The sequence below is a fragment of the Vipera berus genome (genome assembly GCF_964194415.1).
Source record: "Vipera berus genome assembly, chromosome: 3".
Taxonomy (NCBI): Eukaryota; Metazoa; Chordata; class Lepidosauria; order Squamata; family Viperidae; genus Vipera; species Vipera berus.
In genome coordinates, this window is record NC_138204.1 from 119,981,071 (window position 1) to 119,992,905 (window position 11,835).

Sequence of the window (11,835 nt, forward strand, 5' to 3'; positions counted from 1 at the left end):
AGTAGACTTAGTTAGACTTTAAAACATGGGAGAAAATTTCACACATCAATGCCAATTATATACAATAAGTCCCACTACTGTCAGTAGAATCAGTTCAATTTTTCCCTACTCTGCCTGATAACCTCTCTTCCACTATCACCTAATTGAGAAAGTTTTCACCTGAAATGTCTAACTGCCAAGAAGATGAAGAGAAAGGTAAAAAATAAACAGGAGATCAAAGCCACTACAATTACTAAGTAACATGTGAGGTCTGACTGTGAATCTCCAGAAAACAAAATGTTGTTTAGTTCTGTTAATGTTAAGGATGTGGTCAGCCGATACCATAATTCCTCAACAATTCTTCAGATCATCACAGAGAATTTTAGGAGAACTCCACCCTATTATACATTCAACCACAGAAACTCATTGGATGACTCTGGACCAGTCTCCTCAGCCCTAACTCATAAGATGATAGTAGTGGGAACCATAGGAGAAATGAGCATTATGAGTAGAAAATCAGTACATCAGGAAATCAGCCAACCTTATCATATCACAAGGGATGTGGTGGCTCAGTGGGTTAGGATGCTGAGCTTGTCGATCAGATGGTCAGCAGTTTGGCGGGTCGAATCCCAAGTACCGTGTAACAGAGTGAGCGCCTGTTACTTGTCCCAGCTTCTGCCCACCTACCAGTTCGAAAGCACATAAAAATGCAAGTAGAAAAATAGGGACCACTACGGTGGGAAGGTAACAGCGTTCCATGCACCTTTGGCATCTAGTCATGCTGGCCACATGACCACGGAAACGTCCTCGGACAAGCGCTGGATCTTGGGCTTTGAAATGGAGATGAGCACTGGCCCCTAGAGTCGGAAATGACTAGCACGCATGTGCAGGGGAACCTTTACCTTTACCTTTTATCATATCACAAGAATGAAACAATGGCAAATAAATTGATCTATGTGATAGATATAACATTCTGCATTCATTCTGGAACAGTGTTCATATCAGCAGTATGATCATTATCCTAACAGACTTCAGGACAAAGCTGAAGGATCCCAGCAGAGTAAAAACAAAATGTTAAACATCCAGTATTAAGATTCAATTGACAGAACAAACTGAAGGGAAACCACTGTCAAGATAAATAAAGGCTTATAGGATCAGCACAACACACCATTAATCTGAAATATTAAACTCACCTTAACTATGGTTTGCTCATCATTCTTCAAATTTAAATCCCCACAGGCTAGGATAGGGTCACTCACCCCACAGGTTAGAGGTTGATTGGTCAGAGTATTTGAACAGTTTTCCTCATGAAAATCGCAGTGGCTTTTTCTAGAATCTCTGGTGAGTGAAATAGTGTGGCAGTAAGACTGAAGAAAGGCTCGGACTCCATCCATCCCAACAAATTGTGACACTGGGACACCACTAAAATGCACACTTCCTGACTCTAACAATTTCAGATTCCTCCACCTGTACAATCTGATGGCCAATAAGACAAGGAGGAAAGTAAAGAACAAGCAGGAGACAAACGCCACGGCAATCACCAGATAAAATGTGAGGTCTGACTGAGGATCTACAGGAGCTGAGATGTTGCTCAGATCTGAGAGAATTTCAGGGATGTTGTCAGCCAGAACCACCGTGAGAGTGACCGAGGCAGAGAGAGGCGGCTGCCCGTTGTCCTTCACTAAAACCACCAGGATTTGCTTCAGGGCATCTTTCTCCAGAAAAAGCCGAGCCGTCCTGATCTCGCCGGTGTGTAGTCCCACGGTGAAGAGCCCTGGTTCCGTTGCTCTGATCAGCTGGTAGGAGAGCCAGGCATTCTGGCCAGAGTCTGCATCTACTGCCACTACTTTAGTGACCAGGTAACCTGGCTCAGAAGAGCGAGGGGCCAGCTCTATCCCGGTGGAGCCATCAGCGGGAGGGGAGGGGTGCAGGATCTCTGGCACGTTGTCATTCTGGTCCAGGATGAAAAGAGTCACCGAGACATTAGAGCTGAGCGATGGGGATCCTCCATCCTGAGCCTTGACCTGGAACTGAATCTCTTGAATCTCCTCGTAGTCCAAGGAGCTCAGGGCATAGACGGTCCCTGTCTCAGAATTAATGGAGAGGTAGGAGGAGAGGGGCAAGTCCCTCATTTGGCTCTCAATGATGGAGTAAGTTATTCTGGCATTTTCTTCCCAGTCTGGGTCACTTGCTTTGAGAGAAAAGGCTGAGGCTCCTTTGGGGTTATTTTCTAGAAGGTAGGAGATATATTTTGGTTCCAGAAACTGTGGAGGGTTGTCATTTGTATCTAGAATCTGGAGAAAGATTTCAGTGACTGTAGTGAGTGGTGGATTTCCATGATCAGTAGCTGTAATGCTTATTTTATAATCTGATATAAGTTCCCTATCAAGATCATTGTATGTCACCAACCTATAGAAATTATTGAGAGATTTTTTTAATTGGAATGGGAGGTTATCGGTAACTGAGCAAGTGACCTCTCCATTGATTCCAGAGTCATCATCTTGTACATTAAGGAGGGCAATAACTGTTCCTTTTGGTGAATTCTCAGATATAGTATTGATGAAAAATGATATTGTTACTTGAGGTGCATTGTCATTAAGATCCATTACAACGACCAAAACTTTTGCCCAACCCCATAATCCCCCTCCATCCTCGGCTTTCACTTCAAATTCATGTAAGGATGATTCTTCATAATCAAGATTGCCTGTAATAGTTATTGTACCAGATGTTGAATTTAAAGTAAATATTTTGGAATCTTCTTCTGTGATTTTTTTGAATGAATAATTTATCTCTCCGTAGAGTCCTTCATCCAGATCAATAGCTCTTACTGTAAGAATTGTGAAGCCTTTAAGAATGTTCTCCTCAATACTGACTTCATAGATAGGTTGGCTAAAAATTGGTGCATTATCATTTGCATCCAGAACAATGACTTGGATTCTAGTGCTTCCAGATTTCGCTGGTTCACCTCCATCACTAGCTGTGAAGATGAAATCATATGTTGATTGCTGTTCCCGATCCAGATGTTTTTTCAGCACAAGCTCACCCTGTCTGGCACCATTTGCTTTTATTTGCATATCCAGAGAAAAATGACTATTATCTGTAAGTTCATATCTCTGTATAGAGTTTATTCCCAGATCTGGATCTTGAGCTTCAGGTAAAGGAAACTGGGATCCGGGAGTAGATAATTCACTGATTTTGATTTCATGTTTCCCAGGTATAAACTGAGGAGCATTATCATTTATGTCTGTAATTTTCACTTCAACCCTGTAAATCTCTATTTTGCTCTCAATAATAATCTCAAAACTTAAAATACAGTTCTCTGCCCATCCACAGATTTTTTCTCTGTCTATTCTTTCAGAGGTTTGTAAAAAGCCATTGTTATAATTCAAAGCAAAATATTGAACCATACCTGTCCTGGTTGCAATCCGTAGTCCATATTCTGAAAGATTATTGCCATCTATTCCTAAATCCATTGCAATGTTCCCCACAAAAAAACCAATTGGTGTTTCTTCTCTAATAACATAATGAATGTCCCCAGAAATTGCTTTCCAAACGAATATTGTGATAAGGCATTGGAAGATCTTCTTTTTATAGCTCTGCAGCCTCTGTGTTTCTTCCATTTTCTTTACAATCTGACAAATTCCACATAAAACTTGCCTTCAGAACATTCTGTGAACATATTCAGAACATATTTTGTCTGGATGTTTCAGAGAAATTGCAAATGCGATGGTTGGCACTTTGAAACAATTTCACTACCAGATAGGCGAACAGCGACACCCAGAGGCTCTGTAGAAAACTGTAACCGATGTTACAGTTGCTTCCATGTTTGCCAACATATAATTTTTTATGTGAATGCTGTGCTGAAATTTGCCTTTCAGTTTTTCAAAGATTTTCTTTCCCTGCAAAAGAAGTTTCTCTTTTTCTACCTTACTCTTAGGATGCTTCAGAATTTCTGTAGAATTTCTTTTGCTGGTGGTTTTGAATTTACTTTAGCTTTGGAACCGGTAACACTTCCATTATGAAAAATGCCCATGGAAGAAATTCCTTCATTATTGCTTGTTGGGAGATTTCACTGAAATATGGAAAGCCAGGAAGCTACAGATTCCTGGAGAATTGTTGCACAATGAACCTATCTATCTATCAGGATATTCTCTTTCAGGGTAAGCAACGCTGGCCAGAGTGCAGAACAGGAGAAAGAAATAGAGTCGGAAACGACTAGCACGCAAGTGCGGGGGAACCTTTACCTTTTAATGATAATAATAATAATAATAATAATAATAATAATAATAATAATAATAATAATAATAATAATAATGGTGATGGTGATGATGATGATGATGATGATGATAGGAGATAAGAAAAATAAAATAAAATAAACCCAACTACTTTACTCTAGTATTATTCACTGTACCTTTACATATATTTTTTATTCTAGCAAATTAATCTTGCTTCTACTATGTTCGTGTACTGATTCATATACATCTTTTGATATTTAAATTTCTCATCTCTCCCTTTTCAAAGATCTCCTTGACTCCAGTCATGTTGAACTCTGTAGTTTCTTTCAACCTATTCACTTTTCATTCTTATATTTGCTTTGCAATTTGATCTTCATTCCATTCAGGTCTCTGTATGACCTTCTTTTGTGCCAGCCCATCACTTTTATATTCAGTTCATGTTCATTCAACACCCATTCATTTTTAAAACCTGTATTTTCTTGTTTTAGAACATAGAATAACAAAGTTGGAAGGGACCTTGGAGGATTTCTACTCCAACCTCCTGCTCAAGTATGAGACCCTACACCATTCCGGACAAATGTCTGTCTATTCTCTTCTTTAAAACCTCCAGTGATAGAGCACCAGAACTTCTGGAGGCTAGCTGTTCCACTGGATTAACTTCTCATGAAATTTCTCCTTAGTTCTAGGTTGGATTCCTTTTTAATGATCTTCCACCTGTTACTCTCTGATGCTTGGGGAATAAGTTGAGCCCCTCTTCTCTATAGGAACCCGTCGAGTACTGGAACATTGCTTTCATGTCACCTTAGTACTTCTCTTTCTTACAATAGACATGCCTTGTTCTCTCGATTATTCATTGAACGGTTTAAACTCCAGACCTCTTAACATCTTTGTTGGTCTTCTCTGTACTCTTTCTAGGGTCTCAGCATCTTTTTTCTATCATGGTGACCAGAATTGGACACTGTTTTACTAATGCGAAATAAAACAGCACTATCAGTTCTTGTGAGCTTGGTACTATCCCTCTAGTGATGCAACCTAGGACTGCATTGGCTTTTCTTGACAGCTGGCGCACACTGCTGCTTCAGAACCTTACTTTTCTCACCATTAAATTGCATTTTGTTGGATATGACCCCATGTTGAAGTCTGTCAAGGTCCTTCTGTATTTTGAGTCTGTCTTCTAAAGTGTTAGCTATTCATCTCAGGTTGGTGTCATCTGCAAATTTGATGAGTTCCTTTTCTATCCAGTGGTGCGATTCAGCTGGTTCACACCGCTTCGGCAGAACCGGTAGTTAATTTTTTGTTGCCCAGGCCCAGAATGGACTTCTGGAAGCAGCATCCACACAGAGAACCAGTTGTTTACATATTTGAATCCCACCACTGCTTCTATCCCTTCGAATCTAAACCATTTGTAAAAATGTTGAAGAGCATTAGGTTTAAGATAAAACCTTCAGGTGCCCCATTGCATGCTTCCCTTCACTTAGATGTAAGTTCCATTGAGGACTAGATGCTGTGTCCAGTTGGTCAGGCAATTGCGAATCCATCTGGTGTGGTACTGTCTATCCCACATTATTTTATCTTACCGAGAAGTAAGCTGTAGTCTACTTTGTCAAATGTCTTACTGAAGTCTAAAGCTTGATTTAGACTTGTCCTCAAATGCACATAGGCATCGATGGGTAATACGCTATGAAGGGTTTGATGAGTAAGTTAGGTTGCAGAGGTGGCAGACAAGCCAACTACACACCTCTCAACCTATATGTTGTGTGGAGAAACATCCTGCATGCTGATTGGTTGATTTGACTTCCTCTTCTGTACTTTGTTGTTTGAGCGCCCCCTACCCAGAAAGTTAACATTCGCAGAAGTATAACTGCAACAGCTCTGCAATCTTTTCTGAATGACAAATGCATATGTTCCCTAATGTGCAGTGATGCAGAAATCTACATCAGGCTTAAGTAAAGTATGTCCACAGCATTTCCCTGATCCACAAATTTAGTCATTTTGTCAAAGAAAGCAATAATATTTATCTGGCATTATCTGTTTTTAACAAAGGCATATTGGTTTTTAATAATCGCCTTACTTATTTCTAGGTGCTCACAAATCCACTACTTGATTATCTTTTCCAGGATTTTTCCAGATATTGTTGTCAGGATGACTGTTCTATAGTTTCTTGGATCCACTGTTTCTCCCTTTTGGAAGATTGGAACGCATCAGCTCTTTTCCAATCCCCTGGCAGTTCCCCCATGCTCCAGGAGCTCTGAAAGATTTTGTTCAGAGGTTCCAAGATAACATCTGCCAGTTCCTTCAAAACCCTAGGATGTAATCGATCCTGCTTGATTTGTACTTGTCTAGTGTGAATAGGGGTTTTCTTATCATATTCTTGCCTATTTTGACTTGCAATCCTGTTCTATCTCCTATGGTGTTGATTTTGATGAGTTACATTATTTTTTCCTTTTGCGTAAAGATGTAAAGAATGAGTTAAGAGTTGTTTTTTTCCCTTTTACCTGTCACCTACTTGCCTCTTCTTCCATTAGTGGACTGACTATTTCCTTCACTTTTTTATTGTTTGTTACCTATTGAACGAAGCTTTATTATTATTATTATTTTGGCATTTGTTGCAAGTCTTAGTTCATTCTGAGCCTTAGCTTTCCTAACTGTCCTTGCAGATTCAGGCTATTTGCTGGTATTCTGTTTTGGTTATGTGTCCCTCTTTCCATTTTTTATATTTATCATTTTTTTCTCTCAGTTTATCAGTAAGTTCTTTATGCAACCATGCTGGTTTTATCAGGATCTCTTGTTTTTCTATCTTTGTGGTATTCTACTAGATTGTACTTTTACAATCTCAATTTTCAGAGTTTCCCAAGTATATTAAGTTGTTTTCTCCTTTAGGATTTCCATCCATGGAATTCTTTCTAAACTTGTTGAAGGCCACTTTCTGAAAGCCTAAAACACTAGTTTGACTTTGTTCTATTGCTTGTGCTTGCATTATGTTGAACTCCAGTATGATATGATCACTCTCCTCCAAAGTTCCTGTAACTTCAACATCCTCTATTATTTCATCTCTGTTAGTAAGAATTAACTGGTTTTGTTTAGCTATCTTGTTAAAATATCCAGCCCATTTTCTACTTAAAAGAGTATCTCTGACATTAAATAAGAATTCTTCTCATGTAGTTATGCATGCAAGACTATTTTAGTCTTCATTACTACATTATAACTGATCCTATTTATTTTTATTATCATTGTTACAGTAAATAGAACCTTCCAGAGAGAGAAAAATGGATGTACAGCAGAAAAGTGACTTTTTTCAGAAAAGGTAATGTAGACAGATTAATATAGAACTCGAAGGGACACGGTGGCTCAGTGGGTTAGGATGCTGAGCTTGTCGATCAGAAGGTCGGCAGTTTGGCAGGTCGAATCCCGAGTGACGTGTAACAGAGTGAACACCTGTTACTCGTCCCAGCTTCTGCCAACCTAGCAGTTTGAAAGCACGTAAAAATGCAAGTAGAAAAATAGGGACCACTACGGTGGGAAGGTAACAGCGTTCCGTGCGCCTTTGGCATCTAGTCATGCTGGCCACATGTCCACGGAGACGTCCTCGGACAAATGCTGGCTCTTTGGCTTTGAAACAGAGATGAGCACTGGCCGCTAGAGTCGGAAACGACTAGCACGCATGTGCAGGGGAACCTTTGCCTTTACCTAATATAGAACTCAAAAAAAACCCACCAGTGTTTTCACTGGTAGCTGCTGGTTGTTGTCCTTCATTTATCTCTCTAGTGTGTAGTCCCACAAGGAAGAGCCCTGGTTCTGTTGCTTTGTTCAGCTGATAGGAGAGCCAGGCATTCTGACCAGAATTTGCTTCTACTGCCACTACTTTAGTGATCATGTAACCTGGCTCAGAGCCTTGATCTGGAACTGAATCTCTGTAATCTCCCCATAATCCAAGGATTTTGGATTATTAGGTCATAAGCAATTCCTGTCTAAGAATTAATGAGAGGTAAGAGGAATAAAAATTCTGATGTCAAGTCTTCGGCTTAATTATCTTGGAATAAGTTCCCTTACTGTAATTTCAATAGGATTCAATTCATTTTTTGAACAAGCTTTCATAGAATTGGGTCCTTTAGCCTCTGTTTCAATTATAGAATTAGCTATTATGTCACTTTCCCTACATTTAGGAACAGAGGTCTCATGAAGTAACTGGCATTATTTTTCTTTTCAGTGCAAACCTTGAAAATTTCAACTTTTAAAGTGGATGAGTTGTTATTTTCATCTAATATTTCTATTGGGAAGTATGCAGTTGCTGAAGAGGGGGAATCCCTTTGTCACTCACTAGAATTGTGATGTTTACACTGATAACTATTCCCTATCAAGTACACTTACAATTTACAATGTCCAAAAATTATCAAATGATTTCTTCAATAGAAATAGAAGGCTTGTTGATAGGAAACATGTGATGTCACCATTCCCACTGTCATTGTTATGAAAGGTGATAATATCTGCTGTGCTTCCCAGTGGAGAGACTTCTGCCATCTTAGAATGTAGAATAACAGAAGGGACCTTGGAGGTCATCTACACCAACCCCCTACACCATTTCTGACAGGTGGCAATCCAATCTCTTCTTGAAAGCCTCCAGTAATGAAGCACCAATAACATCTGAAGGCAGTCTGTTCCATTGATTGACTGTTCTCACTGTCAGGAAATTTCTCCTTATTTCCAGGTTGAATCTCTCCTTGATCAGTTTCCATCCGTTATTCCTTGTCTGGCCTTCTGGTGCTTTGGAAAATAGATTGACCCCCCTCCACTCTGTGACAGCCCCTCAAATATTGGAACACTCCTATCATGTCTCCTCTGGCCCTTCTCTTCACTAGACTAGCCATGCCCAGTTCCTGTAACTGTTCTTCATACGTTTTAGCCTGCAGTCCCCTAATCATCTTTGTTGCTCTTCTCTGCACTTTTTCTAGAATCTTAACATCTTTTTCATAGTGTGGAGACCAAAATTGGCTGCAGTATTCTAGGTGTGGTCTTACTAGTAGTTTATAGAGTGGTATTAGTACCTCACATGATCTTGATTGAATCCCTTTGTTCATGCAACTTAGGATTGCATTGGCTTTTTTGGCTGCCACCACACACTGTTGGCTCATATTTAATTGATTGTCCACTAAGACTCCAAGTTCCCTCTCACAGTTGCTGCTATTAAGCCTGGCTTCACCCAATCTATATGTGTACTTTTGGTTTTTCTTGCCTAAGTGTAAGACTTTACTTTTCTCTACTTTGAATTTCATTTTGTTAGCTAGGGCCCAGTATTCAAGTCTGTCAAGATCCCTCTGAATCTTGAGCCTATCTTCTGGGGTTTTGGCTATTCCTGCCAGTTTAGTGTCATCTGCAAATTTGATAAGTTCCTCTTCTATTCCCTCACCTAGGTTGTTCTTGAAGATGTTGAAGAATACTGAAGAACCTTACTTCCCTCCATGTAGACGTAGTAACATTAAGGACTCTTTGAGTGCAGTTTGTCAGCCAGTTAAAAAGCCTTCTGATGGTAATGCACTCTATCCCATTTTTTTTTAAAAAAAGCTTTCCAAGAAGTAGGTTGTGGTCTACTTTGTTGAATGGCTTGCTGAAGTCCAAGTATACCATGTCCACAGCGTTCCTCTTGTCTGTCAATTTAGTCACCTGATCACAGAATGAAATAAGATTGGTTTGGTATGATCTGTTTTTAACAAACACGTGCTGGCTTCTAGTTATAACTTTGTTTCTACATGTTCGCAGATCTGGTTTTTTTTTTAATCTTTTCCAGTATCTTCCCAGGTATTGATGTTAGGCTGATTGTTGAAAAGGGTTGCTATTATGATCTCCAGTGCACTGTCATTTGCATCCTTGATTCTTTGGCACAACTAGGCAATCTGGCCCCATCTTGTCCTTGCAGTTCCATTTCCTATGATTCTTCAAAGTCTGTGTTGTCAGTCTCCATTATTTGCCCTGTAGAAGATAAATTCTAAGTAGAATTTTTAGGAAGCCTTATCTCAAACATCTCTTAATGAATAGATTGCCCCTGAATTTATTCTACAATTACATTATTAGCAATTCAGATCCTCTTAAGATGTTTTCAAAATATCATCTTGATATTAAAACTTGCTAAAGTTAGGAACACATTGTCATTTACAACTGAAACAATATAGGTATGCAAAATACCAAACCAGATTAATTTGCCCTTATGAACCACAATCAAAATCATAAAATACATTTTCTGTTCTTTTCAAGTCTAATAACTTTTCAAGGACAATGTTTCTGCATATTGGACGTCAGTATGGACACTCAAAGAAAACTGTTCACTCTTAGTCAACAGGTTACTCAGGAGAGAATTATTTTTATTTTTTTTATTTTAATCCCATTTATATCCCGCCCTTCTCCGAAGACTCAGGGCGGCTTACAATCTAAGAAGCACAAATCAATGTGCTTAGCAATAGCCTTCATTCTATGTATATGCCTGCTTATTAGGGCTTTTGGGGGCCCCCAAGCGGCATTTTTACAAAGTCAGCTTATTGCCCCCAACAATCTGGGTCCTCATTTTACCTACCTCGGAAGGATGGAAGGCTGAGTCAACCTTGAGCCTGGTGGGACTCGAATTAGTCCCAGATCTGGATCCTGAGCTTCTTCTAAGACAAATTGTGCCTTGAAATCTACATTTTTAGCAATTTTCAATTCCAGTTTTTCAATACAGAAACTAAGAGAGTTATCATTAATATCTGCTATTTTAATTATTAAAAATCATCTTATTCTTGATAAGAATATCAAATTTTAATATACACTTAACCATTTGGTTAGCATATCTAGTCTCTGTCACTTTTTTATTTACAAATAGCCGTTTCTCAAATCAAATTCAGAACATAGCTTCATACCTCTGGAATTTACCTTGGCTTCGCCACTTGATGGCTTGTTTATTTCCTCTTCAAAATCCTTCGCAATATCTTCAACAAAAGAACCTTTCTCCAGTTCTCCAGAAATTAAAAACTAAATTTGTGCAAGAAATTCTTCTTGATACCAGTCAGCACAAAACAAATCAAAATTTTCTTTTAGTATCTTCTCATTCTAGCCATTTTCCATAGACCCTACCAAAATCTGTTGCGTTATTTGGAGATGAGTACCACAAACAACCTAAATTATTATAATTGCATAATCAGACGTGGTGAACGTGTCTGAGCTTTGTCTGTTCACTGCTGTCTGAGCAGGGAAGGAATATATAGTTCACAGTACTGTGAGAAAACAGTGACACTCAGAGTTTTAAACAAAAATTGCAACACTATATAAATCTACCTTCCTCATTTTTTCCCAAAAATATTCCTCAGGAAGAGCTTACTAGGTTTATTTAATGACCGTTTAGTATATATCAAATGATTGAAATGTTATAGCATCATGTATTGTAATTTGCTTTATATTTTAATATCTTTATGGAACAATTGAAAATAAATTTGTTAAAGAGACGTTTTGAAATGTTTTTTCCTCATCCATATCAAGTTCTGGAAGCTGTAAAAACCTATTTTTTTTTCTATGTCTTCAGATGCTGAATTGCCAACTCCTGGTCCTGAAAGACATTAGTAAGAACTCATTACTAGCCTCTCAAAGCAACACAAGAGTT

At 38.8% G+C, this 11,835-nt stretch overlaps 1 protein-coding gene across 1 annotated transcript; it reads right to left on the bottom strand.

Annotated features, from left to right (window-relative positions):
- Positions 1–1,133: 1,133 nt before the first annotated feature.
- Positions 1,134–3,599, bottom strand: LOC308666651 (protocadherin gamma-A6-like; the record flags this gene model as incomplete). The annotated part of the gene is made up of 1 exon (XM_081325545.1): positions 1,134–3,599. The coding sequence occupies one exon, from the start codon at positions 3,597–3,599 to the stop codon at positions 1,134–1,136; it is 2,466 nt and encodes an 821-aa protein (XP_081181671.1).
- Positions 3,600–11,835: the final 8,236 nt, after the last annotated feature.